Source organism: Mixophyes fleayi, chromosome 10 (assembly GCF_038048845.1).
Source record: "Mixophyes fleayi isolate aMixFle1 chromosome 10, aMixFle1.hap1, whole genome shotgun sequence".
Classification (NCBI taxonomy): domain Eukaryota; kingdom Metazoa; phylum Chordata; class Amphibia; order Anura; family Limnodynastidae; genus Mixophyes; species Mixophyes fleayi.
In genome coordinates this window covers 76,102,559-76,130,089 of record NC_134411.1, presented here as the reverse complement: position 1 = coordinate 76,130,089, position 27,531 = coordinate 76,102,559, and the positions used below count along the sequence as shown (strand labels likewise).

General features: G+C 40.8%; 1 protein-coding gene across 1 annotated transcript in view; it reads left to right on the top strand.

The window, feature by feature from the left end:
• The first annotated feature begins 2,644 nt into the window (after positions 1 to 2,644).
• Positions 2,645 to 27,531, top strand: part of LOC142103381 (5-hydroxytryptamine receptor 3A-like) — a 44,523-nt gene continuing 19,636 nt past the window's right edge. The window contains exons 1-4 of the mRNA XM_075187445.1: positions 2,645 to 2,746; positions 5,666 to 5,710; positions 9,316 to 9,425; positions 11,751 to 11,920. Coding sequence (XP_075043546.1) covers positions 2,645 to 2,746; positions 5,666 to 5,710; positions 9,316 to 9,425; positions 11,751 to 11,920 — 427 coding nt within the window. The remainder of the gene's footprint in view (positions 2,747 to 5,665; positions 5,711 to 9,315; positions 9,426 to 11,750; positions 11,921 to 27,531) is intronic.

Below are 27,531 nucleotides of genomic sequence, written 5' to 3'. Positions count from 1 at the left end.
TTATATTCTACTGTGCCATAGCTCATACAGAAACAGGAGGGGTGGTATTGTTCTTGTCACTCTCCAGTCTCAGTCATGATGATACTAATCCCTCTACCTCATGTGCTAAAGTCTATGTTCAAGTGCATTGTGGTTTTAAGTCAGGGAAAACAAATGTAAAAAAAAGCTTGTACCTTTTTAAAGAAAAAAGCACCTCTCTAATAAAGGTGAAAGTTTACTGTGGAAAAACATTAAATTGCCAAGATGCCATTCTACCCAAAATATTATCAAGCATACCAGCATCAGCTAGCTCCCTTCTCTCAGCTAGATCTCAGCACCTGCAATCTACACTGTCATCATATTGACCTTCATCAGTGTGTACATCATCCTCAAACAATACTAATTCATCCCCGCTGAAATCCACCATCACAGAAGTCTGTGTACTTTGATGTAATTGCCGGTAATGGCCTTCCTCATGGAATTTGTAGTTCATTATATGGAAGAGCTGTCGCGATTTTTGTCCAATTCTTTTAGACCAGACCAAGGGCTAGATTTGCTAAGCTGCAGGTTTGAAAAAGTGGGGATGTTGCCAATAGCAACCAATCAGATTCTAGCTTTCATATATTTAGTACTTTCTATAAAATGACAGCTAGAATCTGATTGGTTGCTATAGGCAACATTCACACTTTTTCAAACCCGCAGCTTAGTAAATCTAGCCCCTAATGTCAAAATGTTGTGCAGACTCATCTGCCTCACTACTGGGTGTCTTTGGAAATCTAAGTTTTTTCTGAGCAGCAATTTCTAGAGAAACTAAAGGAGGAGACGTCATTGTGTCATGTACCACTTGAGCTGTCAGCTTGCTGACCAGGAACTCATTGCATCTCTTGAGATCTGGGTCAGTTAGAAAGAAAGAAAGAAAGAAAAGACATAGCTTTTAAACCTAGGATCAAGCACAGTTACCAAAATGTAATGATCCGATTTCAAGATGTTGATAACTCTTGGATGCTGGTGAAGCGAATAAAGTACTTAATCTACAAGTCCAACATAATTAGCGGAATTGCTTTGTTTCATTTCCTCCAATTTATCTTGCTGCTTTTCAAAAAGTCTAATTAGGGTAATCACTTGACTCAAGCTAACAGTGTCTGCACTCTCTTCACCGGTGACTACTTCGAGTGGTTTCAGCACCTTGCACAACACGCAAAGAATTCTCCACTGCGCTGGACTAAAGTACATTCCCCCTAAATGCTATTCTTCTTGCAGCTGCTGCATTCTCCTACTTGCTGTTGCAGAATCCCGAAAATGACCCTTAATGTTTCAGGACACAGACAGCATCGCCTGCATGTCATTGTCATTTTTTAAAAAGTGTTGTACCACCAAGTTGATTGTGTGAGCAAAACGGGGAATGTAATGGAATTTCCTCCGCTGTAATGCTCTAACAATATTGGTGGCATTATCAGAAATCACATATCCTCAGGAGAGTCCAAGCAGGATAAGTCATGTTGCAATTACATCCCTTAGTTTTTCAAACAGGTTGTCAGCGGTATTACCTCTGACCTGCGCCTTGTCTCGTCTCTGATAACCACCTCTCAATCCCGCCTTCAAGACTTCTCCGGTGCTACTCCCCACTTATGGAATTCCCTACCACGATCAATCAGACTTTCCCACAGCCTTCAAATCTTTAGATGCTCTTTGAAAACCCATCTCATTTTTAGAGGTGACCTTATCCTCGATAACACTATTCACACTAATGCACCCTCACAACTATCCCAATCTCCACTCTGAGCCACACTCGCTCCTCTTGTTTCAGCTGTGCCCTCTTCCTTTTAGAATGTAAGCTCTCTAATGAGCAGGGTGCTCCATACCCTTTGTTTTCATGTCTCCATTCATTTTGTCTGCCTTGCCTGTTCTTGTTTTATTTATGTCTTGTTTTATTTATGTCCTTGTCTTCCCTACTGTACAGCGCTGTGGAGCACTATGGCGCCTTACAAATCTATGATGATAATAATAATAATATGCCTCTTAGTGAAGCAGGTGATACACAGAGTAGCCTGCCTCTGAAAAATGTGATGTACTTGGGTACATGCTGCTGTTGTTCCTGCTGGTGAAGGTGAATCACAGTCATATAATCTTTAGTTTGCCCAGTTCCGCTTGTCCACATATCTGTGGTTAAGTGGACTGTGGGTTGAATGGCATTTTGCAGCCCAATAATTAAATTTTTACGAAGCTTCTGGTAGAGCTGAGGAATAGCTTTTCTAGTAGAATGGTGTTGTGATGGAATTTGGTAACGGGGACACAAGACCTCAAGTAATTGTCTAACACCAGCTGCATTAATAGTGGATATTGGACGCAGATCTAATACTAGCATAGTCGCCATGGCGTCTGTGATCCGCTTTGTGACTGGGTGACAGCTTTCATACTTGCTAAGGATTGTTTAACAGTCAAAACCAAAACATACGAGGGCGGTTTTGCCAAAACCTAAACCAAAACACAAAGTTAATCCAGATCCAAAACCAAAACCAGAACACGGGGGTCAGTGAACATCTCTAGTTTATACTGATATGTATCATTCTTGTTCCATCTGACCTGATCACTGGTACCTTAAACCAGTGTGAACTGTCCTTGTTAGGCCTACTGGAGCTAAATAAACATCACTTGCTTCGAAGAAATGCTTGACAACTTCTTCCGTGCTGAAATTCTTGTGACCTACAGATTAAACCCAACTCTAGTCCATTTCCAGCTGTTTCTGAGGTTTGGGCCCAGCTTTCCGGTATTAAAGTTGGCATAATGCAGTTAGGCAGGTAACGTTCTCCCAGCAATAACCAAACCCAGACTCGCCCATCTGACTGCCAAACAGAGAAGCGTGATTCGTCACTCCACAGAACACGTTTCCACTGCTCCACAGTCCAGTGTCGGTGTGCTTTACACCATTCCATCCGACGCTTGGTCTTGATGATGAGAGGCTTGCATACAGCTGCTTGGCATGGAAACCCATTCCATAAGGCCCCCGCCACACGGTTTTTGTGCGTACATTAATGCCAGTGAAAGGTTGGAACTCTTCAGCTATGGAGACAGCAGAGCATTGGCAACTTTTACCCACCAAGCGCCTTAGCTCTGTGATCTTACATGGTCTTTCGCTCTGTGGCTTAGTTGCTGTTGTTCCTCAACGCTTCCATTTTCTAATAATATCACTTACAGTTGACCGTGGAATATCCAGCAGGGATGAAATTTCACGAACTGTCCTATTACCACTGTTGAAGTCACTGAGCTCTTCAGAATGCCCCATTTTGTATTATTATTACCATTTATTTATATAGCACCACTAATTCCTCAGCACTGTACAGAGAACTCACTCAGTCCCTGCCCCATTGGGGCTTACAGTCTAAATTCCCTAACACACACACACATACACAGACAGACTAGGGTCAATTTGTTAGCAGCCAATTAACCTACCAGTATGTTTTTGGAGTGTGGGAGGAAACCGGAGTACCCGGAGAAAACCCACGCAAACACGGGGAGAACATACAAACTACTCACAGATGAGGCCATGGTCGGGTATTGAACTCATGACCCCAGTGCTGTAAGGCAGAAGTGCTAACCACTGAGCCAACGTGCTGCCCAATTTTGTATCGCAAATGTTTGCAAATATAGACTGTATGGTTAGGTGCTTAATATTATACACCTCTGGCAACGGGTCTGATTGAAAAACCTCAATTCAATAATTAACCGCTGTGGCCAAATACTTTGTATTTGTAAGTTCTGTGTACTTCATCGCCACCCATGGCTAAAAAATGAATGAATAATGTCTTTACTCCTGAAATAGTAATATGGTATTTAAACAGGTTTTTCTTCATTTTAAACAGTCCCTTCCACCTTTAACTGGCAATGCACTTATCAAATCAGTAACAGCATACTCTGCACGTCTCTTCACCATGTCTATGAGTGTCTTACCTCTGTTGCTCACAGTCACATTGATGGGTGAGTTACTTTATATTAATAATTTCTCATCACAAACAGATCATCAGCACTCAGTAGTATAACTAGACTATACCACTATTCTGTAATAAGCCATGTGTATAAACCTCTTAGTGTTACATCTTGGAGCTTATTGTGTTTAATATGTTATGAGGTATAAATGAAATAATCCAGGTAATTACCAATGGCATATTACTGTACCTATAGGTGGCATTGGTGGTCTTGGTGACAGGTGGCATTAGTAATTATTATGGAATTTGGGGCATTGTGAAAAAAACTTACTACAGCTGGGATTTTGCTGTGGATTAACACTGTATCAACAAACTAATTTTCTTAAAACTAGATGTAATGTTATGCTAGTAAGATTGCAAATGTAATCCCTTGACCAGCAATGGTTATACTATGGCTTAGATTTACTTGGATTTATTAAACCTGTCACTTATTGGAGACTGGTGTGTTACTGTATGCTGGAACTTTGCAACAGATCCAAGGATTCTAAAGGCTACTTTATACCAATTGCAAAGTGCAAACCTTAGCGTTCTTTAGACATTTCTGATCTGGTCACATCATTGCATCGTTTACATTTTTAATAATTATTTTTTTTCATTATAACATAATCAATGCTGTAAAAAAGAATCCCTGTGCTTTAGTAATAAATACTTTGAGCTCAATGTATTAAGGCAAATATAGAGGAAAATATATTTGCACTGCAAAACACTGGAGAAGACATGACGGGAAAATGAGGGTGCGCACGTATAGTAATGAGATTAATTATTACCATGTGACGTATTGCGCCTGTCTATCCTTCTCTTCCATACATCAAAATGGTAAATAAATATTACATATAATGCCACTATTAAGAGGGAGCACTGAGGATCTATGTACATTAGAACATAGAACCCATAATATGTATCATAATATGTATCATAAAGAACACACACAGTAAAAGTTATGTACTAAAACCACAAAAAAGCAAACTGCTTTCGTCACGTTGCACTAGATCGATCAAAGTTTACTGCTGAGTTGGGTCCCTGCACTTTTACATCACATTTGTAAATCTCCCGCAGCGAGTATAACTAATGGCAGACACTGTAGAAGGTGCCCACCTCCAGGAGTGACCGGGTTTTATTCACTCTACCTTCTTGTTTTGCCCAGGTAAAGTCTTTTGTGAATCTGACTGTAGTTTTCAGAACCTGCTAGAGTCATTGAACCTAACTAATCCACCCCCTGATGAACGACCCATCCACAACTGGAAGAATGTCTCTATTGTGTACCTGGATTTGATATTATATACCCTTATAAAACTGGTAAGAACCAATTGTAAAATTGCTGAGAATCGTATGGCGAGTGCATGCTGTGATATCGTGTAGTCACCATGTGAAAGACGATCTACAGTGTTCAATATGATGGATTTTTACTTGACCCACTGTATTGGTACAAAATGCTCTGTTCCTGAACTTCCAACTTAATGTCCTTTTAAAGCTGCATGGGCTGAGTTAATTAATATGCAAAACATGAGGTTACTGCCTAAGTGCAGAAAGCAATTCAGAAGCAGAGCATCTGCTGTCAAGTAAATGATAGGGAGATGTTCGATTTAAAAACATATATTTTATAATTGCAAAATAATAATATCGATTGAGTAAAAAAAAGTACAACTAAATTTTTGTATGCTGCATTAGATTTCCACTCAATGATCAGATCTTGTTTCTTACAGGATATGAACCAACAAACTGTAGTCTTATATGTATGGTTATCTTTGGTAAGTTCCCAATTCTTACATTATATAATAAATTATAGCTGTAGAATTATTTCCAATATTTGAAAACAATTTCCTGGGACCCTATGTATATCATGTGCTTCAAGACTTCACTATAATAATCGCTGCCCTTTTCAAATGCAGGATCCTGTACGATATTCAATGCAGGCGCTCCCCCTATCCCATCGGAGGGGGTGTAGCTGTTGACTCTCCCATTGTCCCCCTCTCTGCCATCCCCCAATATTCCATGGTTTTATTTCCTCCTCATGGGTCTCTCGATCAGTCAACATTTGCATGTTATTGATAGCAGATGAGTGTGTCCCTTCCCAACCATGGTGTCCGACTGATCCGCAGCCAAATTTGATTCACAAGATATTCTGCCATAAATACACACTTCTCTAAGCTAAATGAATCTCAAACAAGCAATATATCTGTAGAGAACAATAAAGGTCCAGTTTAAAGATGGGAGCCATGCCCTTACTTGATATTCTTAGCAGTACAAATGGAAAGAAAGGCGAACAATACATAACAAAGGTTTTTTTTTATTATGGGCACACAATACATTTCTATTTGTGAATATCTGCCTAATTATCTGCCTCATACATAACAAAGAGCATAGAAAGTGAAAAAAAACAGATTAGAAGGCACAACAATAGAGATGTAACCTTTGGATAACGTGATCAGCTGTAGGTATCCAGGCTCTAAAACATATATAAATTGAAAACTATAAACAAACAACGCTCAATCACTAGATCAGTCAGTAGGGATAAATAAACATTCGTAAAAACATATGAAGTGATGGAATAAGGATGTATCTGAAAGGTGTTCCAACTTGTCTTCGTTAAGTCAGATCCAGAATCCTAGTTATTGTTGTATTATATAAGTAGCAATGTCCTAGTTCAATATGCTTGTAAAAGAAGGTCTTTAAATGGCAATTCCACTTGTATCTTCCCTCCAGATTAGTGTTATATAAATGAAAGAAGGACATGCCATAGAATAAATATTGTAGTGAAATACTGCCAAATGATGTGAACAATAACGTGATATTAATGACTTACGGTTAGGTAATCTCTGTGGAGCCTTGTTATAGTGCACTTGGGATCTTCGTCCTTATTTTGCTAATGTCGTTCTGTTGTTCCTCTATTCCTTTTTGCCTGTCAGTACAGGCAAACAGTAACGAATAAATGAACAATATATACAACCAACATATTTATACAATATATACAACCTACATATTTGAACAATATATACAACCTATATATTTATTTATGATGTTAAGTCTTTATTCCTAGATGGTAAAGAGATATACTACAAGATATAGGCGGAGGAGATGAAGGTTTATCTATCTCTATATAATTTGGATTGTAATTAATATTCAAACCAGTAGGTGCTAGGGTTTTCAGCTTAAAAATCAGCTTAAGTCTTTGCATCTCTAATTTATACTTAGAACTTGGTTGCATTTTACCCAATAGCATATTATCAATGCAATACCCTGTATGTACACCATTTTGGCACGGTCAGTACTATGTCTATATGTTATTTTTCATTGTAATGATTTTCAGTGACACATCAGAGCTGTTGGCCTCTTATTCAGAATATCATTTGAAATATCAATTATGACAATTTATATTGTACTATCGCAATAACATTACCTGATGGGTGGAGAGTTTTTCACTCATATTAAGATTGTTTTTAAGTTATTCTTAAAACATTACTATGTATACTAGTTTGCACACCAGAGCATTAATTAGTTCCAATCACGAGTCCACTCCATTTAGCAAGTTATATCTTATAGCAGGCTTGTTTCATTTGAGCAAGAACTTCCTGAAAAGTCCCATCAAGAGATGAAACACGTTGAGTATGCAGCGACAGCACTATTTGATCTACAAGCATGGTATTTAATTGATGCTCATATGAACATCTAACCTATTCAGTCCTTGGACTAAGTGCAATTTATTTTATTTTGATGAGACTTGCTAGCCCTTGCAACTGACAGCAAGAGCTGGACTGGAAAAGTTAATCGCACATTGAGTCTGCTACTTACATGTAATCTTTTAATATATTTTTACTTAATAAAATGCGTTACCTTTTACAATGATGCCTCTTTTTCCTTATGTCAAGAACCACTGAGACCGGGCTGCATAGAAGCACATTCTGACTACAGCGTATTTCACTACAATATATCTTCTATGCATCTCGTTCTTTAATTTATATAAGCACGGAGGGAAGATATTGTTATTATGAAGCACTACGCTTCGTGTCCCATCTTGGTAGTGGTGTCCCATGTGATCTAGTGAACACAGGAAGTGGGGCAACCTCCAGTCGTGTGCATCGCTCTACTAAGCATATACAGACATGAAGTTTAGTTCTCAACAAGGTTCTTTCAGTGTCAGCTGACATGATATAACTTGAGCTTTATCCTTTTTGTGTAAACTTACTTATATATAGATATATAAAGTGAGCAGAGGCAAAAAATATATATGAGCAACCTGTTCTCTGACACTGTTCACAAAATAAGCTTACCATCTGCATATATTAATGTACTATAATATAGTTAAGTGCGTTAACTGCATAAGTTTGCCATACTGCCTGTCTGTTGCAGTCAGTATCAACTGTGAGCCACTGCATATATGTATATATCATCTGTTACAACAAATTCTAAAATAAAACCAACAAATTGGTTAAGTCTAAAAGTTTTTTGTGGTTTAACATCTACCACCAACGCCGCTAACAGCTATTACATTTAACAGAAGAAGTGCCCTTATAATAGGTTTCATGCCCAATAGATACAAGTGGAATTGTCATATAAAGACCTTCTTTTACAAGCATATTGAATCATATAATACAACAAATACTAGGATTCTTGATTCTGACTATATGAAGACAAGAATAAGGTTGGAATGTTTTCTCAGATACATTCCATTGCTTCATATGTTGATTTATTCCTACTCACCCTGTGATTGAGCGCTGTTTGTTTGTATTTTTCAATAACAAAGAGCGCAACTGGAAATGGAATGGTGGAAAGAGTAAATATGTCAATTATAAGGCGATGTTATATTAATTTCCTACTGCCTTCTAAATATTGTTGGTATGCATAACTATGTTTGCTGCTTATATAACCAGACAACCAAAATGTGTACCTTGTTTAGAATCACGGTCTACTTTTAATCATATGTACCCACCTACCCACACTCGCCCATCTGCGTTGCTCCCTCTTATTATTCTGTACTTCCCTTCCCCCTCTTGTCCCTACCTTGAATACCTGTGTTATATGCAGAACCAAGAAAAAGTTCTTATAAAGAAGATAAAAAAAAAACCTTTTCTCTTGTTGAACTGGCAGAGTACCAAAATGTAATGTCAGAAATGGGCTGAAAACCCTCCGTAATCAAAGGCTTTAGAAAAAATTAAACCTGCTTTTTTTTGCCACATATAAAGGTGGAAAGACAATCTTCAAAGAAATAAAAAAAAATGGGGAATACTGATCAGACACAAATGAAGAACACATGAAATGTTTTGATGACATCAGTTGTTTCATTTATTTGATTCACTTTAGCATAAAATTATTTATTAGATGATATTTTAATCAGCTATGATTTTTCATACTCCAGTCTTGGCAAAATGATTTTATAAGCTGGAACCCAGATGACTTTTGTGGAATTAAGAGCCTATTCATTCCCAGTGACTACTTTTGGAAACCAGATGTCTACGTCTATGAAATGTAAGTTGGGCGATATAAACACATAGTTACTGATGATTTATGTGAAACGTTAGGAGTGCCTCTCAGGCCATGATTGTTTTTTCTGAATCTTGTGCTTTTTGAGTTAATAATAATTTTTGTTTGTGTTAATAACACTTTCTATCTGGGGAGGCATACAGTATACACAGGGGAGTTTTATTGTGTGATTACTTCAATTGTGTAATATTATATATATCAAGAGAGACAGCAAACGTCTTTTACTTATGCCATTTGCACCTATATTTCAGCGAATGTCCCTGTTTTCTAGAGATTTGGATTTGTAGGCCAAGATGACAGTGTCTGAATGGGTGATACAGTTTGTGTCTTCTGATGGTGGGAGGTGGGTGAATCACAGTGTTCCTTGGTGACTGTGCGGTAGGTGCGTGTAAACTTGACACACAGAAAAGTGATACATTGAATAGAAATGACATTTCACTCTATTTTACCACGCCTATTTACAAACACGCAATAGGCGCAGATTTACTTCCTGGGGTGCAGTTATGTAAATGTTAGTTATCTATATGAGCACCGGGTTGGCAAATAGGTAGATTTCATCCAGTTGGAAATCTCTGTGAGCCTGCAAATTTTTTTAATTACCAAATTCAGGCAAAGGTGTCCGCTTTTTCCTTGGTATTTGTCCTTTGCATGAAAGCCTTGGCCAGATCAATTAGAAATAACCCTAATGTGTCGGGGTGGGGTGGGGGTCGGAACATAATTTGGCCCTATTTGCTGATAATCTCTTAACTGCCATCACCAATCCTGCGGTATCTTTACCCACCTTAATGGTGGACTTTAAGAAGTTTGGTGAATTATCTAATTTCAAAATAAATTATGCCATATTTTTGGCTTTCAATCTCTCGATTGCTCCGTTGGCTCTGGAGGGGCTCCAGCACTCCTTCTCCTTCACCTGGCATCCCACCCACATCCAATTTTTAGGGGAATTAGTTACAAATCTATACACAGCTTTTTTTGCCCCCTTGCTTCCTAAATTCTGAATGGAGTGTCGGTAATGGTGGTCCAAAGGCTTCTCCTGGCTAGGGAGAATAAACATCATTAAAATGAATATGCTACCCAAACTTTTCTATCTTCTCTAAACGCTCCCTATTCACATTCCTCCCAGATATTTAAAGGATAATTTGTGATTTTGTTTGGGCTGAGAAACCCCCCAGATTTCGAATGGACATTCTCTATAGGCAGAAATTACAGAGTGGATTGCAATTACCCCTATTCTCTAAATACTATCAAGCTGTGTTAGGTAATAGGATTCTTGAATGGACTAGAGCCCCTGACCCTAAACATTGTGTCATGATTGATGGTCAGTTGATGGGTATCCCATCCGGAGTCCTTCCGTGGCTACCCAAACTCCCCCATTCATTCCATTCCATAATTGGACCTACTCTTCAGTGCTGGGCTAGACTATGGACTCTGAAATTCATATCTTCTTGATATCCTCTCTTACTCTACTGTCCTCTAATCCAAATTTCCCTCTGGGGCTACTCCCAGAAGCTTTTAGGTCATGGTCTGACGGGCAGTAGTCAGGAGTGGTCAGCTGATGGCAAGTGGTCATATATGTGCCTTCTCTGTCTTGTGGAAAAATTGGGCCTTCACTCCTCTGAATTTTGGTTGTACTTACAAGCCAGAAAAGGCTGTCCTGAACAGGGCAGGAAGGAGCCTGACTGGCTTTGAGGATCTCTGCTAAATCTTCCACACACCCAAACATACAATCTTTAATATTTATAACATACTTATTGTTACCCTGGAAGACTCCCTACCAGGTTATGCTGGGTCTTGGGACCGGGACCTGGGAAAGATGAGCAGTGGGCAAAAATGTCCCAATTTATTCTAGCTGGCTCTATGAGCCTTTCAGTAGTGAAGACACAGTTCAAGGTACTCTCCAGGTGGCCATATAAGCTTAGTAAAATGTATCCAGGGGTCTCGGGGTCCTGCTGGAGGTGTGGCTTGGGACCTGGGTCTTCTCTGCACACCTAGTGGGACTGCCTGGTCCTCCTTCTAGAGTCAGGTTAGACAATGCTCTGAAGAAAATCTGGGATGTCCAGTGCTGGAAGGTCCAGACTTCTCATTATAAAGACAGGATCTGTTTCACAGAAATGTTCGAGCTACAGCATGCATTTTGCAGGGCTCTGCTAAGGGGAAGGATAAGCTCATTAAACTTTACCATTTAACTTCAAGTGCTCCTTTCCATTAAGGGGATGGGTGAATATACTGCATTATAACCTCGCTTTGTCTCTGCAGCACACTTTATAACCCTTAGGGGTCATATAACACATCACAAATTGTATATTACAGGACTGAAAGTGATAAGATCCCAGTGATTTCATATTATAAACTGAATAATGATGGAAAAATTGAAAAATCTTATCCATTACGGCTCGTCAGTACATGTCATTTGGACTTGTTCAAGTTCCCCTTTGATACCCAGGTCTGCAGAGTGACCTTTGGTTCGTATATTTATACAGGTAAGCCTTAAAATATATATAGTATTGGTGAGCCAAAATACAGCAAATACATCAATCTGTGGTGCAATAAATTATTCAATAAAGATTCAATAAATATTACTCCAGTTGTACGTCAATAAAAGTCTATATACTGTAATTATGAAAATATGTCACCAAAATATATTATCTAGAACAGTGCTATCCAAACTGTCCAATTTGGAGGGCACCATTTTTTTTAAGACTTACATAATGGAGGGCCAGACATATAATATAATTATCAAGAAAATCATAAAATAAATACACAACAAATTCCATTATTAGCACAATTCCCAATTTTAAATACAAACATATTCACAATTTGACACATTTACAGAACATCTGTCATGAACAGACACATGCAATTTTATTGTAAATACTTGTAGTGAGTTAACATCAAGTCACCAGCCGAAGTCAGGATCGAAGGTGAGCTTTATTGAAAGTATCCACAGCGTAACACAGCAACACATGTGAACAGCAAAACAAATCAATGCAGAAACTTGATAGTGTATTTGCTCTTTCAGGAGGAGAGTGTAAGACTTTAACCCTCCCCACACTCCAGCCAAGACTAGACTGAATTTGAGCTCTTAAATAGGCCCAAACTCCTTGTCACACACCGGACCCTACACTTTTCTTACGGGAGTCTGAGGCGCAAGCCTGGCCTCCGCAGTTGGGCTCCCACTCGGTAGCTACGTTGCGTCGTCCTTCAATGGTGCTCGCAATCTTGGATTGTGGGCATGAGGACTCCAGTCTTTTAAAATCTTCCCTTTCACAGAATAAGCTGCTTTTTCCCCACCCCTCTCTTTCACCCAACCTATATAAGCCCCTGTTCTGGATAGATGGTGCCAGATCTTCATGCCCAGATAGCCTGCTGCTGCTGGATCGATTGACTCCTGTTTACTTTGCTTCTCAGTGTGTCCTGGTGTCCTGTATTCTGGTACTTCGCTGCATATCCTGGTCTCCAGCGTCCTGTGTGTCTCAGCTAAGTCTGGTATCCAGCTTGCAATGCTTCTCTGCAAATCCTGGTCGCCAATGTCCTGTTCTTCTCAGCTAATCCTGGTTTCAGGTGGCTGGTAATTCTTGGTTACTCTTGGGGGTAAATGTATCAAGCTGCAATTTTTCTGGCTATTTAAAATGGCTGCAATCACTGCAAATTGCCTTAAATCACTAATGATTTGCATCTCCAAACTATCTGATGTATCATCCTCCGTTTAGGAGGGTCCAGCGATGTGTGACAATTTCAAAACACTAATCGCTGTTTTTTAGACCTACTTCTGATAGGCTAGATAATTGCATGTTGTTTGAGCTCTCACCATTCATAACACAAGAGGAGGCACCATTAACTTATGAATTAAAGAGCAAGCTTTATTTGATATGATTATTTAAGGGGCAATACTATTTTATTATTATATTGATGGGACATAATATTTGATTACCAATGGGGGCAATAATAATTTTTTTGTGACTGGACAACACTTATTATTTCATGATGGGGACACAATTAAAGTGCATGCTTGTGACACTACAATTGCTAGCATGCATGGGTACAAGTGCTATCATACACTTGCATGCTGCCACTTGTACTGCCTCAAGTGTGCACTTTAATTAGTGTTCTCATCATGAAATAATAAGTGTTGTCCAGTCATAAAAAATGATTATTGCTACCATTGGTAATCAAATATTATGTCCCAATAATATAGTAATAAAATAGTATTGCCCCTTAAATAATCATACATGAAATTTGGGCCACTAATATATTAATAAAATAATTTTTGCCCCTCTAATCAAGAAATAATGATTATCCTCATAATTAATAATTGCTTTGTGCCTCCAATTATGTTCTGAATCACCAGGCGATTTGAGCTATCTTCCCTTTCAGAACCACCTCTATTTTTCTGCTGTTTTTTTTGAGTGATTTAACATCTATTTGCATAACCGCAAATCGATGGTAAATCACTCAAGATTTACCATCTTCAGTGATTTAACATAGATTTCACGATTTGTATTCTTATCATGGCTAAAAGTTGGGACGGCGGTTTGTAATGTGGTGCTTTTGAAAATGTTGTTTCTTTTCGGCAGTTTTCTATTAATTCTTCCTTTCATACATTAGAGATTAGCATAGCTCCAGAAAAAAATAAATTGCTGAAATATGGCGATTTGGGCAAATCGCAGCTTGATACATTTTACTCCTGGTGTCCATTGTCCGATATCCCTCTGCTGCTCTAGTATCATATATATATATATATATATATATACCTATATATATACACATATATATATATATATATATATATATATATATACAAGTTAACCCGTGCATGATACTCATGCATTCTAGTCAAATCAAGCTACTTAAGGTGTTGAAAAGGTTCTTGTCATGCATTTGGGCCTAGCCCAGGCCTCCTCAGGGGAAGAGCGTTACTTCCCGACGTAAGCGCCCTTTTTTAACGTGGTTTTGTCCACATGTCACCACATCATCATTCTTCTCCATCACCTCATCCTTCATTTTCATCGCCACATCTATCCAGATGTCTATCCAGACACAGGGATCTCTCTCAGCGGTCCTGAGTATCACACTCCTCTCACTCTGTCACCCCTGGCAACCACCAACCACTCCCCACTGTCACCCCCGGCAACCACCAACCACTCCCAACTGTCACTTCTCCTTCAAGAAATATATATATATTTTTTTTAAATCTTTATAAACACTTTTTTTTTTTTTTTTTTTTAAAGTTTTATTTTTGAGAAGGTCAATAATGAGCATCAGTCCAAGACAAAATCTGTTACAATCAGGTTATGCATGTTCAGGGACTAATACAATCATTGTATATCATAATAAAAAGAGTTTTGATATTGACCAAGTTTTAACTATAAGAATAGAAGAAAGAAGAGACAGAAAAGAGAGGATAGTCAGAGAAAAGTGGGCAAGATAGATTAGGAGGCGGTGTGGCAGGCTGCCAAAAGAAGAAAAGAAAAAGAAAGCAAAGCAAGAGGTAGAAGAGAAGTGGGGAGGGGGAGGCAGGGGGGGCGGGGGATGGTAGCAGGTTGAGGGGGGATATCAAGTGGAATGTTTTAGAGGAGTCATAGAGCAAAAGGAATTTGGATTTGAAAAAATGACATCCACGGCTCCCAGACTTTGTTGAATGATTTAGAGGTATTGCGCAGTATGCATGTCATAAACTTCATTTTGTATGAGTGCCAAACTCTATTAATAATTGTCTGCATAGTAGGCGCGGAGGGTTGTTTCCAATTAGTGGCAATTTGACACAGTGCTGCAGAAACTATGTGGCGGAACATTTTTGTTTGATGTTTAGTTGCGGATGGAATCCCAAGTGGGAGAAGGAAAAACCTGGGAGAAATTGGGATGTCAATCTGTAGAATCTGAGACGCAAGGTTCCGTAGTTCCAACCAGAATAGGGCAAGCTTGTGGCATTGCCACCAAATATGGAGGAAGGACCCTTCCGACGAACATCCTCTCCAACATGAGCTAGATGAGTCCGTAAAGATTTTTTGTAATCTGGTCGGGACCAAGTACCATCGATAAAGAAGCTTATAGGCATTTTCTTTCAGCTTCACACAGATTGAACTAGAGGCCGTGTTGGCTTTTATTTCATCCCAATCTTCCCCATCCAATGGACCCCCCAGATCCTCCTCCCAGGCTCGCTCATGGGAATCTTGGGTGTCTGAGTCAGGGACTCTCAGCTCTCCATATAGCCGAGATATAAGGCCATTGGTAGAAGATCGCCGGAGGAAAAGTGACTCGAATGAGGTCAACGGCCTGATTCTTAAAGATGATTTAGTGGTGGAATGAAAATTTCTTAGTTGCAGGTATTGGAAAAAAAAAAGTGTTGGGAATATTGAATTTGGTTTTTATGTCTTCGAATGAGGGAAATGAAGCGTCTGTAGTGATATTATTAAGATAGTAAACATCGTTCCTTTTCCAAAATTCAAAGGACGAAACTATACGACCCGATGGAAAATCTGGGTTATCAAAAAGAGGAACAATTGGACTAGTAGCCGGGGCGAGATTAAACTTTGAGTTTGCTCGGTCCCAGAGAGAGAGCGAATGCGATACAATTGGGTGATAAAGAGCGGACCGAGGACGTTTAGTGCGAGGGAGCCACAGGAGAGAGGAGGCGGAGGAAATACCTAAGCTTTCGGTTTCGATCGAGACCCAAACTCTGGAGGAGCCCGGGGAGTTCCATAAAATACATTGGGCAAGTTGCGCTGCCAAGAAATAGTTTTTAGAAATTGGGGACTCCCAAACCGCCCTCCCGCGTCGACCTTTGTAGGACAAGGAGCCGAACTCTTGGACGTTTTCTACCCTATATGAATTGTGAAGTATAATGTTGCAAAAATTTGAATACATAAGGGGGGATGCGTATGGGAAGGGCTTGAAAAAGATATAATAACCTGGGCAAAATGTTCATTTTGACTGAGTTGATTCGTCCTATCCAGGAAATGAGGTTTTTACTCCAGGTTTCTGAATCAGATTTAATTTGGGATAGTAGTTTAGGATAGTTAGCTTGGAAAAGCTGACTATATTGTTTAGTTATGTAGACGCCTAAATATTTTATCTTTTTTTGGTGCCATTTGAAGGGGAATTGTTGAGTGAGAGAAGATTTCATACTATCTGTGAGATAGAAATCCAGAGTTTCTGTTTTTTGAGGATTGATTTTGTATCCAGAGATGTAACTGTAGGTTTTGATGTCTGCAAGAAGGGGGGGAAGAGAAACAGCGGGATCCGAGAGAGTCAAAAGAACATCGTCAGCATATAATGATATTTTATGTTCGGATTTCCCTGTTTTAACTCCATGTATCGCCCCGTTAGATCGGATTTTTGCTGCTAATGGTTCAATTAACAGGGCAAAGATTAAAGGGGAAAGTGGGCATCCCTGCCTCGTCCCATTAGAAATTGAAAATGGGGAAGAGGCGACTCCGTTTGCCACTACCGTTGCTCTGGGAGACTGATACAAAGCTAATAGGCCGTCTAAAAACTTACCAGAGAAACCCATCGACCCCAAAACCCTAGACATAAAGGTCCAAGAGATGCGATCAAACGCTTTTTCGGCATCAAGTGCCATGATTAGTGATGGTGATTTACCAGAATAAATAGAATGTATGAGGTCAATAGCCCGACTGGTGTTGTCTATAGCTTGGCAGCCTGGTATAAATCCGACCTGATCTGGGTGGATCAGGGAGGGGAGAAGGGTGTTCAAGCGGTTAGCTAAAATTTTGGCATAGATCTTGAGGTCCACGTTTAATAAGGATATAGGCCTATAACTGGGACAGGAGGTAGGATCTTTATCTGGTTTTGGTATAACAACGATAGTGGCCAAGGTTGTCGCCTCATTAAAAGGTGAACCCATTAAGATGTTGTTAAAGAAATCTGTCATATGTGGGGCAAGGTCTATGGCAAATTTCTTATAATATTGTGCCGTGAATCCATCGGGGCCTGGGGCCGATGATGATTTCATCATTTTTATCGCTGAAATTGTTTCTATCTGGGTGATATCCGCGTTCAAAAAAGCGATATCAGTGTCTGAGAGATGTGGTAGTGAGAGAGATGACAGAAAAGATGTAATTTCTGTATCAAGAGATTCGACAGAGGCTGAGGTCTCGGGGAGATTGTATAAAGCTTTGTAATAATCGTGGAATTCTTGAGCGATTTGCACCGGGTCATACATAGGCTGCGAGTTAGGAGATTTTTTGAGTTTTGTAATCTGTTCTCGAGATTTTTTTTTATAAACACTTTTAACAATTAACAAATTAAATTAACAAATTAAAAACATCTTAGTATACCAAATTTCAGCCCTTTCTGAATTTTTTTTTCCACACACACTAAGAATTTAGTAGGTCAGTGTATAACTCCGCCCAGCAGGTGGCGCTGCAGCTTGGTTTTATTTTTTCCACACACACACACACAGACAGACTAACACACGCCACTAAGCATTTATATTATAGATATGCATATATATATATAAATATATATATATATACATGCACATATATATATATATATATATATATATATATGTATATATCTATATATATATATATATACACACGCACACACACACACACACACGCATATATGTACATATACGTGTGTGTGTGTGTATATATGTATATATATATATATATATATATATATATATATATACAGAGTCTAAACAGCAACAAAGAACGGACCTCCTTGCGAGCGTTCCTGGTGAAGACTTACGTCATGTTAAACTATGTGCCTCTGTTTGCTAGAATCCTATATTCCTATGAGGAATGGGTGGGAATTCCTCCTGACTCCCGGAAGGTTAACCCTTTCCTCAGATTTGGCAGTTTCTTAGCCTGCCGCAATACTGAAAAAATATTAACTTACATAGATACTGAGAAGTCAATCCAGCTTACAGAACAAGAGAATTGTACAGTTGCCCATACACAGAGTAATGCAAATGCAGTACAAATGGGTGTGCTAAATGTTGGGCAACACATAGTTGTGAGCTGTGAATTGTGGCTCCTGGCAAGGAGCATCAACTAAGTACAGTGTTCCAGCCACTGGCAGGGGCAGATTGGAAAGCATTCAGCTAATCGACTGACTGAGAGCAGCCACGTCTTGTGACATCCTCTGCACAATTCAGGGAGGTCACAGTGTCACAGACAATCCAATGAGAGAAGGAGGAGGAGAGAGTGCAGTGTGCTCTTCCTCCTTCCTCTGCATGGGCAAGTAAGGGACACATGAGATCTGATGGCATGTGAAGAGGCTGATGGGCATGTAAGGAGATGTGATGACATTTGGGGAGATGGAATGTGTGGATGTCTGTTGGCATTAGGGGATGTCTGAAGGCATGTAAGGGCATATAAGGGAGTCAGATGGCATGTGGGGAGGCTGATGGGCATGTGGCAAGTTCTGATGGCATGTAAGGAGCATGTGGGGAGGTCTGATGGCATGCAAGGGTATTGTGGGGAGGTCTGATGGCATTTATGAGGAATGTGGGTAGACCTAATGGCATGTGGGGAGGCTGATAGGCATGTAAGGACACGTGAGGAGATCCGATTGCATTCAGGGAGGCTGATGAGCATGTAAGGGGCATATGGGGAGGTCTATTGCATTTAAGGCGCATATGGTGAGATCTGGTGGCATGTGAGGAGGCTGATGAGCCTCCTCACATGTTATGAACATTTTGGCAATGTTGAATAATTTCTTTTTCTCTTAGCAATGTATGTGTGTATGGTATGTGTGCGTGTATTTATACTGGGTAAATGTATATGAACACACATATAAAAAGTAAAGTTGGCCCGTTGTGATACCTATAGATATTTATGATTATACTATAATATACTATACTATAGGGAGAGAGGGAGCGGGGGGAGGGGGGGGGCTATCTATACTAAACTATAAGGAGAGACGGGGGCGCGCCTATACTAAACTATAGGATAGAGGGGGGTCTGCATTTACTATACTATAGGGAGAGAGGGAGGGGGGCTATCTATACTAAACTATAGGAAGAGAGGAGGGCTGCCTATACTAAATTATAGGGAGAGAGGAAGGTGGGAGCTGCCTATTCTAAACTATAGGGATGGAGGGAGGGAGGTGGGGCTGTTTATACTAAACTATAGGGAGGGCAGTGGGGTTTTGCTTAAGCTACCCTAAAAAGAAAACTAAAGGGAGAGGGCTACACAGAGAAAACTATAGGGGGGCTATAATGTGTGAAGGAATGGGGGGGACTGTCTTAATAGTACATGGGTGGAAGGTAGGCTGTTAATTTAATGGTGGAGATTAGATGGGGGCTATTTATGTAATGGATGCTATTTTATTTGTGGGGTGATAGTGGAACAATTTAATTAATTGGTGGAGCAATTTAATTTATTGGTGTGGCCTACTAAGTTAATATGGGGTGACGGGACCTTTAATTTAATGCTGGGATGGTTTTGGTCTATAATTAAATATGAGGCTCAGTTTGGGGAGGAGTGCTATTTATTAAATGTGCATATTAATTATTTAATGCCAGGGATGTTCGTGGGAAATGGTTATATTAAACATAAATGCTATTACTTTATTGCTGGGGTTCTTTAAAGAGAGGGAATTTGGTTTATTTATTAAATGGGAATACTATTAATTTAATGCTGGGGTTGGTTGGAGGGAAATAGATCTATTCATCAAATGTGAGTACTATTACTTTTGTTGTTGGGGCTGGAGGAAGGCTTAATTATTAAATGTGGGTGTTATTGATTTAATCTCCAGGCTGGTTGGAGTTTTCTAGATTTCATGTAACCATTTTTTTTTTCCAATAGGGCATCCAACATTCCAGGATCAAGACGAGCAGGAACTGATCTAAAGACACGAGCAGCCACAAGTGGTGAAAGTGACAAGACAGGTAGGAGAGAGCAGGATAGTCTGCCAACTCTCCTGAATCTGATGGGACAGTCCTGAATTTGGGTGACTGTCTTGCTTAGTCAGGATTTGGTCCGACTACAAGGACAGTTGGGAGGTATGTCCCGCTTCACACTGTACTGCTCGTGAAGGCAGAGCTGCGTGCAACTAACAATAGTGCCTGTGTATTTGTCTAAAATGTGTCTAAAATGATAACCCCCTGTCTTAAGTGCACCAAGGCCCCCAACACCCCCTTTGCAGTGAAACATGGTATTGGTTTCCCCGGTGGGCCCTTCATGCCCCAGTCCAACACTGCACAGGTGGAAGCCTGACAGGCAGCTTCTTATACTCCCTGCTCCCAGGGAGTCATTCTTAATTTCTCTATGTTTACTTAGGGTTGAGCTCTCCCTTTCAATTTTTGACTCCCAGTGGCTGCAATTATTATAGTCCTATTATCACTAGGGAGTGCTGATTTCTCACCCTAATCATCTTTTTATGCACCATACAAAAAATAAAAAAAACACTCCTTATAGAACATTGAGTATTTCAGATGAAAGGACTGGACTGCCACCTGATCAGGTATAATTTAGTAAAAAGACAATGTTCTGAAATTTGTTTGTATATGTAAGCCCCAAGTTTTCTGTAACTGAAATATGTGGACCCACAAATATTGCATGTGTCACTAACCTAATCTGCTCTCTTACTATTTTCCATGTTTTATATGGTATGTACTGACTCACATTTATTATTTATGAATAGCTTGCATGTCATACGCTATGAGTTTGCAGGTTTGATAATTTGCTGGAATATTTTGCATACTGAATTGTATATGCTACAAACACTTTATATTCTTTCAGCAAGGTTATTTGTAGGTGGGTTTCTATCACAGTAGTGGTCAGAGGCATAACTAAACATTTGTGGGGATCATAATACCCCCCATGTACTCCCCAAGGAAAAAACACATACACACATGAGGATTGACAGGAAAGGCGGCTCCCTCAACTGCAGGACCCATAACGACTGCATCTCCTGCAACTATGGTGGGTACACCTTTGGCAGTGGTCCATGTCATGTTCTCAATACTCAATATGTAAAGAATTGGCTCAAAGCGCTTCTTGGCCTTTTGGCTGAGATCAAGTATAGATCTTCCTGCACCCATGGGTTTAAGGGAATCGAGTGGTGGTGAGGGAGTGTCACTTGGTCTTCTGCCCATAGGCTGAGATGTTGGGAGACTGAGATGCCATTGATATACCCTACCCAGGGTGAGGATCAGCATCATTTTTTTTAGTGTAATGTCATATTTAAATTTAAAACTCTCCTAAAACTCTCCTTAAAACTCTCCCTTTGACTGTTTCAGTGAACTGTGTCCTCATGCTGTATTATAGGCTATTCTTGCAGCAATATATATAGTTATGCGAGCCAATTCTACACATAATAGTTCATTAATATTAGGGATGTGCACCGGCGACTTTTGAGGTCTCGTGTTTTGTGTTTTGGATCCGGATTTTCGTTATTTTTGAGGTTCGGATTTGTCTCGCAAAACACTTGACGAAAGGTCTCGGTTCGGATTTAAGGTATTGGATTCGGATTTTTTTTGAAAAAAACATAAAAAGTTTAAAAATCAAGTTTTTGGGCTTATTTTCACTCCTAGGCTATTATTAACCTCAATAACATTCAATAACAAGCATTTCCACTAATTTACAGTGTATTCTGAACACCTCACAATATAGTTATTAGTCCAAAACGTTGCAACAAGGTATCTTTCTGGACTGCGTAGAGGAGTGGGTCACCACAATATATATTAAAAACCCTGAACTTTTATGATTCGCACCAATAATTGTACCTGGACTGCGTAGAGGAGTGGGTCACCACAATATATTAAAAACCCTGAACTTTTATGAATCGCACCAATAAATGTACCTGGACTGCGTAGAGGAGTGGGTCACCACAATATATATAATAAGAAAACCATCAACTGGTTTGATTCGCACCAATAAATGTACCTGGACTGCGTAGAGGAGTGGGTCACCACAATATATTAAAAACCCTGAACTTTTATGAATCGCACCAATAAATGTACCTGGACTGCGTAGAGGAGTGGGTCACCACAATATATATAATAAGAAAACCATCAACTTGTTTGATTCGCACCAATAAATGTACCTGGACTGCGTAGAGGAGTGGGTCACCACAATATCTTAAAAACCCTGAACTTTTATGAATCGCACCAATAAATGTACCTGGACTGCGTAGAGGAGTGGGTCACCACAATATATATAATAAGAAAACCATCAACTTGTTTGATTCGCACCAATAAATGTACCTGGACTGCGTAGAGGAGTGGGTCACCACAATATATTAAAAACCCTGAACTTTTATGAATCGCACCAATAAATGTACCTGGACTGCGTAGAGGAGTGGGTCACCACAATATATATAATAAGAAAACCATCAACTGGTTTGATTCGCACCAATAAATGTACCTGGACTGCGTAGAGGAGTGGGTCACCACAATATATTAAAAACCCTGAACTTTTATGAATCGCACCAATAAATGTACCTGGACTGCGTAGAGGAGTGGGTCACCACAATATATATAATAAGAAAACCATCAACTTGTTTGATTCGCACCAATAAATGTACCTGGACTGCGTAGAGGAGTGGGTCACCACAATATCTTAAAAACCCTGAACTTTTATGAATCGCACCAATAAATGTACCTGGACTGCGTAGAGGAGTGGGTCACCACAATATATATAATAAGAAAACCATCAACTTGTTTGATTCGCACCAATAAATGTACCTGGACTGCGTAGAGGAGTGGGTCACCACAATATATTAAAAACCCTGAACTTTTATGAATCGCACCAATAAATGTACCTGGACTGCGTAGAGGAGTGGGTCACCACAATATCTTAAAAACCCTGAACTTTTATGAATCGCACCAATAAATGTACCTGGACTGCGTAGAGGAGTGGGTCACCACAATATATATAATAAGAAAACCATCAACTTGTTTGATTCGCACCAATAAATGTACCTGGACTGCGTAGAGGAGTGGGTCACCACAATATATATAATAAGAAAACCATCAACTTGTTTGATTCGCACCAATAAATGTACCTGGACTGCGTAGAGGAGTGGGCACTGGGCACCACAATAAAATATATAAAAAACCTTCAACAGGTCTGCATTACACTACACATACGGCTGCTCCTCCATCCTCTCCATCATATACATGTTGGAGTTTTAGCATGTGACAACCTCTTGTTTTTGATAATGTCAGTGCATTTTGAATATTTTTCAATTTGCCCCACACCACTGAATGTACTTTATCTATGATACGCATCTATCTATCTTGACTGCGTAGTGTGGTGGCCCCGGTACACAATTTGGTACCGGGGCCACAATAAAATAAATACACCCTCCACGTGTCAGAATTCCACCAAACAAGTATCTGGACTGCGTAGTGGGGTGGCCCCGGTACCCAACTTGATACCGGGGCCACAATAAAATAAATACACCCTCCACGTGTCAGAATTCCACCAAACAAGTATCTGGACTGCGTAGTGGGGTGGCCCCGGTACCCAACTTGATACCGGGGCCACAATAAAATAAATACACCCTCCACGTGTCAGAATTCCACCAAACAAGTATCTGGACTGCGTAGTGGGGTGGCCCCGGTACCCAACTTGATACCGGGGCCACAATAAAATAAATACACCCTCCACGTGTCAGAATTCCACCAAACAAGTATCTGGACTGCGTAGTGGGGTGGCCCCGGTACCCAACTTGATACCGGGGCCACAATAAAATAAATACACCCTCCACGTGTCAGAATTCCACCAAACAAGTATCTGGACTGCGTAGTGGGGTGGCCCCGGTACCCAACTTGATACCGGGGCCACAATAAAATAAATACACCCTCCACGTGTCAGAATTCCACCAAACAAGTATCTGGACTGCGTAGTGGGGTGGCCCCGGTACCCAACTTGATACCGGGGCCACAATACCTCCTCCAAACATGCTACAGACAATTCGTCATTGAGATCCCATTAAGTATGTTAAAGACAGACAGGGTCCAAGTGTTATTAGTTGACTTTGTAAAGAAAAAAACTGTCCCTGTTGCACATAGTCGTGCAATGAAGACTTACTTTTTCATTTAAAGGCACGATCTTTCAAGTGTAGTGTTTGTAAGTCTAAGTCATATTATACTTTTGGTAAAATTGGTTTTTTTGGTTCCTCTTTATGTTAATTAATTAGTAATAGAATTAAAGTAGGAAATAGAATTAAATAGAATTAAAGTAGGAAATAGAGTGGTATAGAGTTGTAGTGTGGTATAGATAGAGTGGTCCACACAATATAATAATAAAACCCTCAACTGGTCTGAATTCCACCAAACAAGTATCTTGACTGCGTAGTGTGGTGGCCCCGGTACACAATTTGGTACCGAGGCCACAATATAATTAAAAAACCCTCCACGTGTCGGAATTCCACCAAACAAGTATCTGGACTGCATAGTGGGGTGGCCCCGGTACCCAATTTGATACCGGGGCCACAATACCTCCTCAAAACATGCTCCAGACAATTCGTCATTGACAGACCCCAGACAGACAGGGTCGTAGTGTTACTGTTTGACTTTGTAAACCCAAAAAAATGTCCCTGTTGCACTTGCACATAGTCGTGCAATCAAGACTGACTTTTTCATTTAAAGGCACGATCTTTCAAGTGTCAGAAAGAGAGAGAAGACACAGGAGAGGAGAGTTGTAGCTGGGGACCTGGGGTGGAAGCTCCCAGGCTCCCCCAGCATTGCCTGGAAGTCTGAGCGTGGTGACTGAGCCAGGGCAAGGAATGTGTGCCCTGGATGAGGGGGAGAACTCCATGCCACTATAGTGAACCCAAGAGAGAGGGGGACACTGCACATGGAAGAGGCCCTGGAGTGAGGGCTGCTACAAGAGGCATGGTAGCTGTAGTGTCAGATCCTGAGGCTGAGAGTACACAGAGTGACGTGTCAGAGCACAGGAGACATTATCCCCGCAGAGGAGGGATGAGCTGCAGTTGAGAGGTCTGCTGTTGAAATAGGACATGCACACTTTAACAAACCAATCATTTCAGCGACAGGGCCTACCAAACAACTTTGACTGAAATGATTGGTTTGTTTGGGCCCCCACACCAAAAAAGCTATTCATCTCTCCCTGTACAGACTAAACAGGCTCTACTGAGGCAAGATGTCGTCCTCATCCTCAACCTCTGATTCCTCTCCCCCTACAGTGTCTACTTCCTCCTCATCACACATTATCAATTCGTCCCCGCTGGACTCCACAACCACAGGTCCCTCTGTAGTATCTGGAGGGCAGTGCTGTACTTCATTGAGGAATTGATTATTCATTTTTATAAACATCATTTTTTCAACGTTGTGAGGAAGCAACCTCCTTCGCCGCTCACTGACCAGGTTCCCCGCTGCACTAAAAACTCTTTCCGAGTACACACTGGAGGGGGGACAACTCAGGTAAAATAGAGCCAGTTTGTACAGGGGCTTCCAAACTGCCTTTTTTTCCTGCCAGTAACAATATGGACTGTCTGACATGTCTACTTGGATGGTGTCAGCAAAGTAATCATCCACAATTTTTTCTATTGTGACAGCATCCAATGCAGCGAGAGTAGACATGTCTGCAATGGTTGGCAGGTCCTTCAGTCCGGACCAGATGTTATCAGCATCCCCGCCAGTGCCTCTTTTGGGAAAACTGAGCTTTTTCCTCGCAGCCATAGATGTGGAAGAAAATGAGGGTGGAGCTGTTGGCATGTCACGGTCCTCTTCAGAGGACAATCTCCTGACCAGCAGGTCTTTGCACCGCTGTAGATTTGTGTCCGCCGGAAACAGAGACACAACATACGCTTTAAACCGAGGATCGAGCACGGTGGCCAGAATGTATTCCTCTGACTTTAAAAGAGTGACCACCCTCGGATCCTGGCAAAGCGTACGAAGGGCTACATCCACAAGAGCTACATGCTTGCTGTAATCGCAATGGCTTACCAGCTCCTCCCTCACTTTCTCCAGCTGCTTCTGCAACAGCCTGATCAGGGGAATGACCTGACTCAAGCTGGCAGTGTCGGAACTGACTTCTCGTGTGGCAAGTTCAAATGGCTGCAGAACCTTGCACAACACGGAAATCAGTCTCCACTGCGCTTGACTCAGGCGCATCCCCACTCCTTTGCCTATGTCGTAGGTGGCTGTGTAGGCCTGAATGGCCTTTTGCTGCTCCTCCATCCTCTGCAGCATATAGAGGGTGGAGTTCCAGCGCGTCACAACCTCTTGTTTGAGGTGATGGCAGGGCAGGTTCAAGCTTTTCTGATGTGCCTCTAGTCTGCGGTAGGCACTGGCTGAATGCCGAAAGTGTCCAGCAATTTTGCGGGCCACCGCAAGCATCTCCTGCACACCCCTGTCACTCTTGAGGTAATGCTGCACCACCAAATTAATGGTGTGGGCAAAACATGGGACGTGCTGGAAATTGCCCATATTTAATGCCCGCACAATGTTACTGGCATTGTCTGACACCACAAATCCCCATGAGAGTCTAAGTGGGGTAAGCCACTGGGAGATAATTTCCCTCATTTTCTCTAATATGTTGGCAGCGTTGTGCCTCTTATTAAAGCCTGTAATGCACAATGTTGCCTGCCTTTGCATGAGCAGCCATTTTGTAGATGCTGCTACTGATGCAGCTGTTGCTGTTGCTGCGGAAGGGGATGCATCTACCCAGTGGGCTGTCACAGTCATATAGTCCTTCGTTTGCCCAGAACCACTTGTCCACATGTCCGTGGTTAAGTGGACAGTGGGTACAACCGCATTTTTAAGAGCACTGAGGACACTTGATCGTACTTCTCTGTACATTTTTGGTATCGCCTGCCTAGTGAAGTGGAATCTCGAGGGGATTTGGTACCGGGGACACAATACCTCCATCAACCCTCTAAATCCCACTCCACTGATGGCGGACACCGGGCGCACGTCTAACACCAACATTGCAGTTACAGCCGCAGTTATACGCTTTGCAATAGGGTGACTACTATCGTATTTGGTGGTCATGGCAAACGACTGTTGGACGGTCAATTGTTTGGTGAAAGACTTAGCGGTCTTACGACTTCCCCTCTGGGAAGATGACCGACTAACAGCAGCAACAGCAGCAGTGGCAGTAGTAGGCGTACCGCTGCAGGATTCCTCGGATGAATCCCGTAT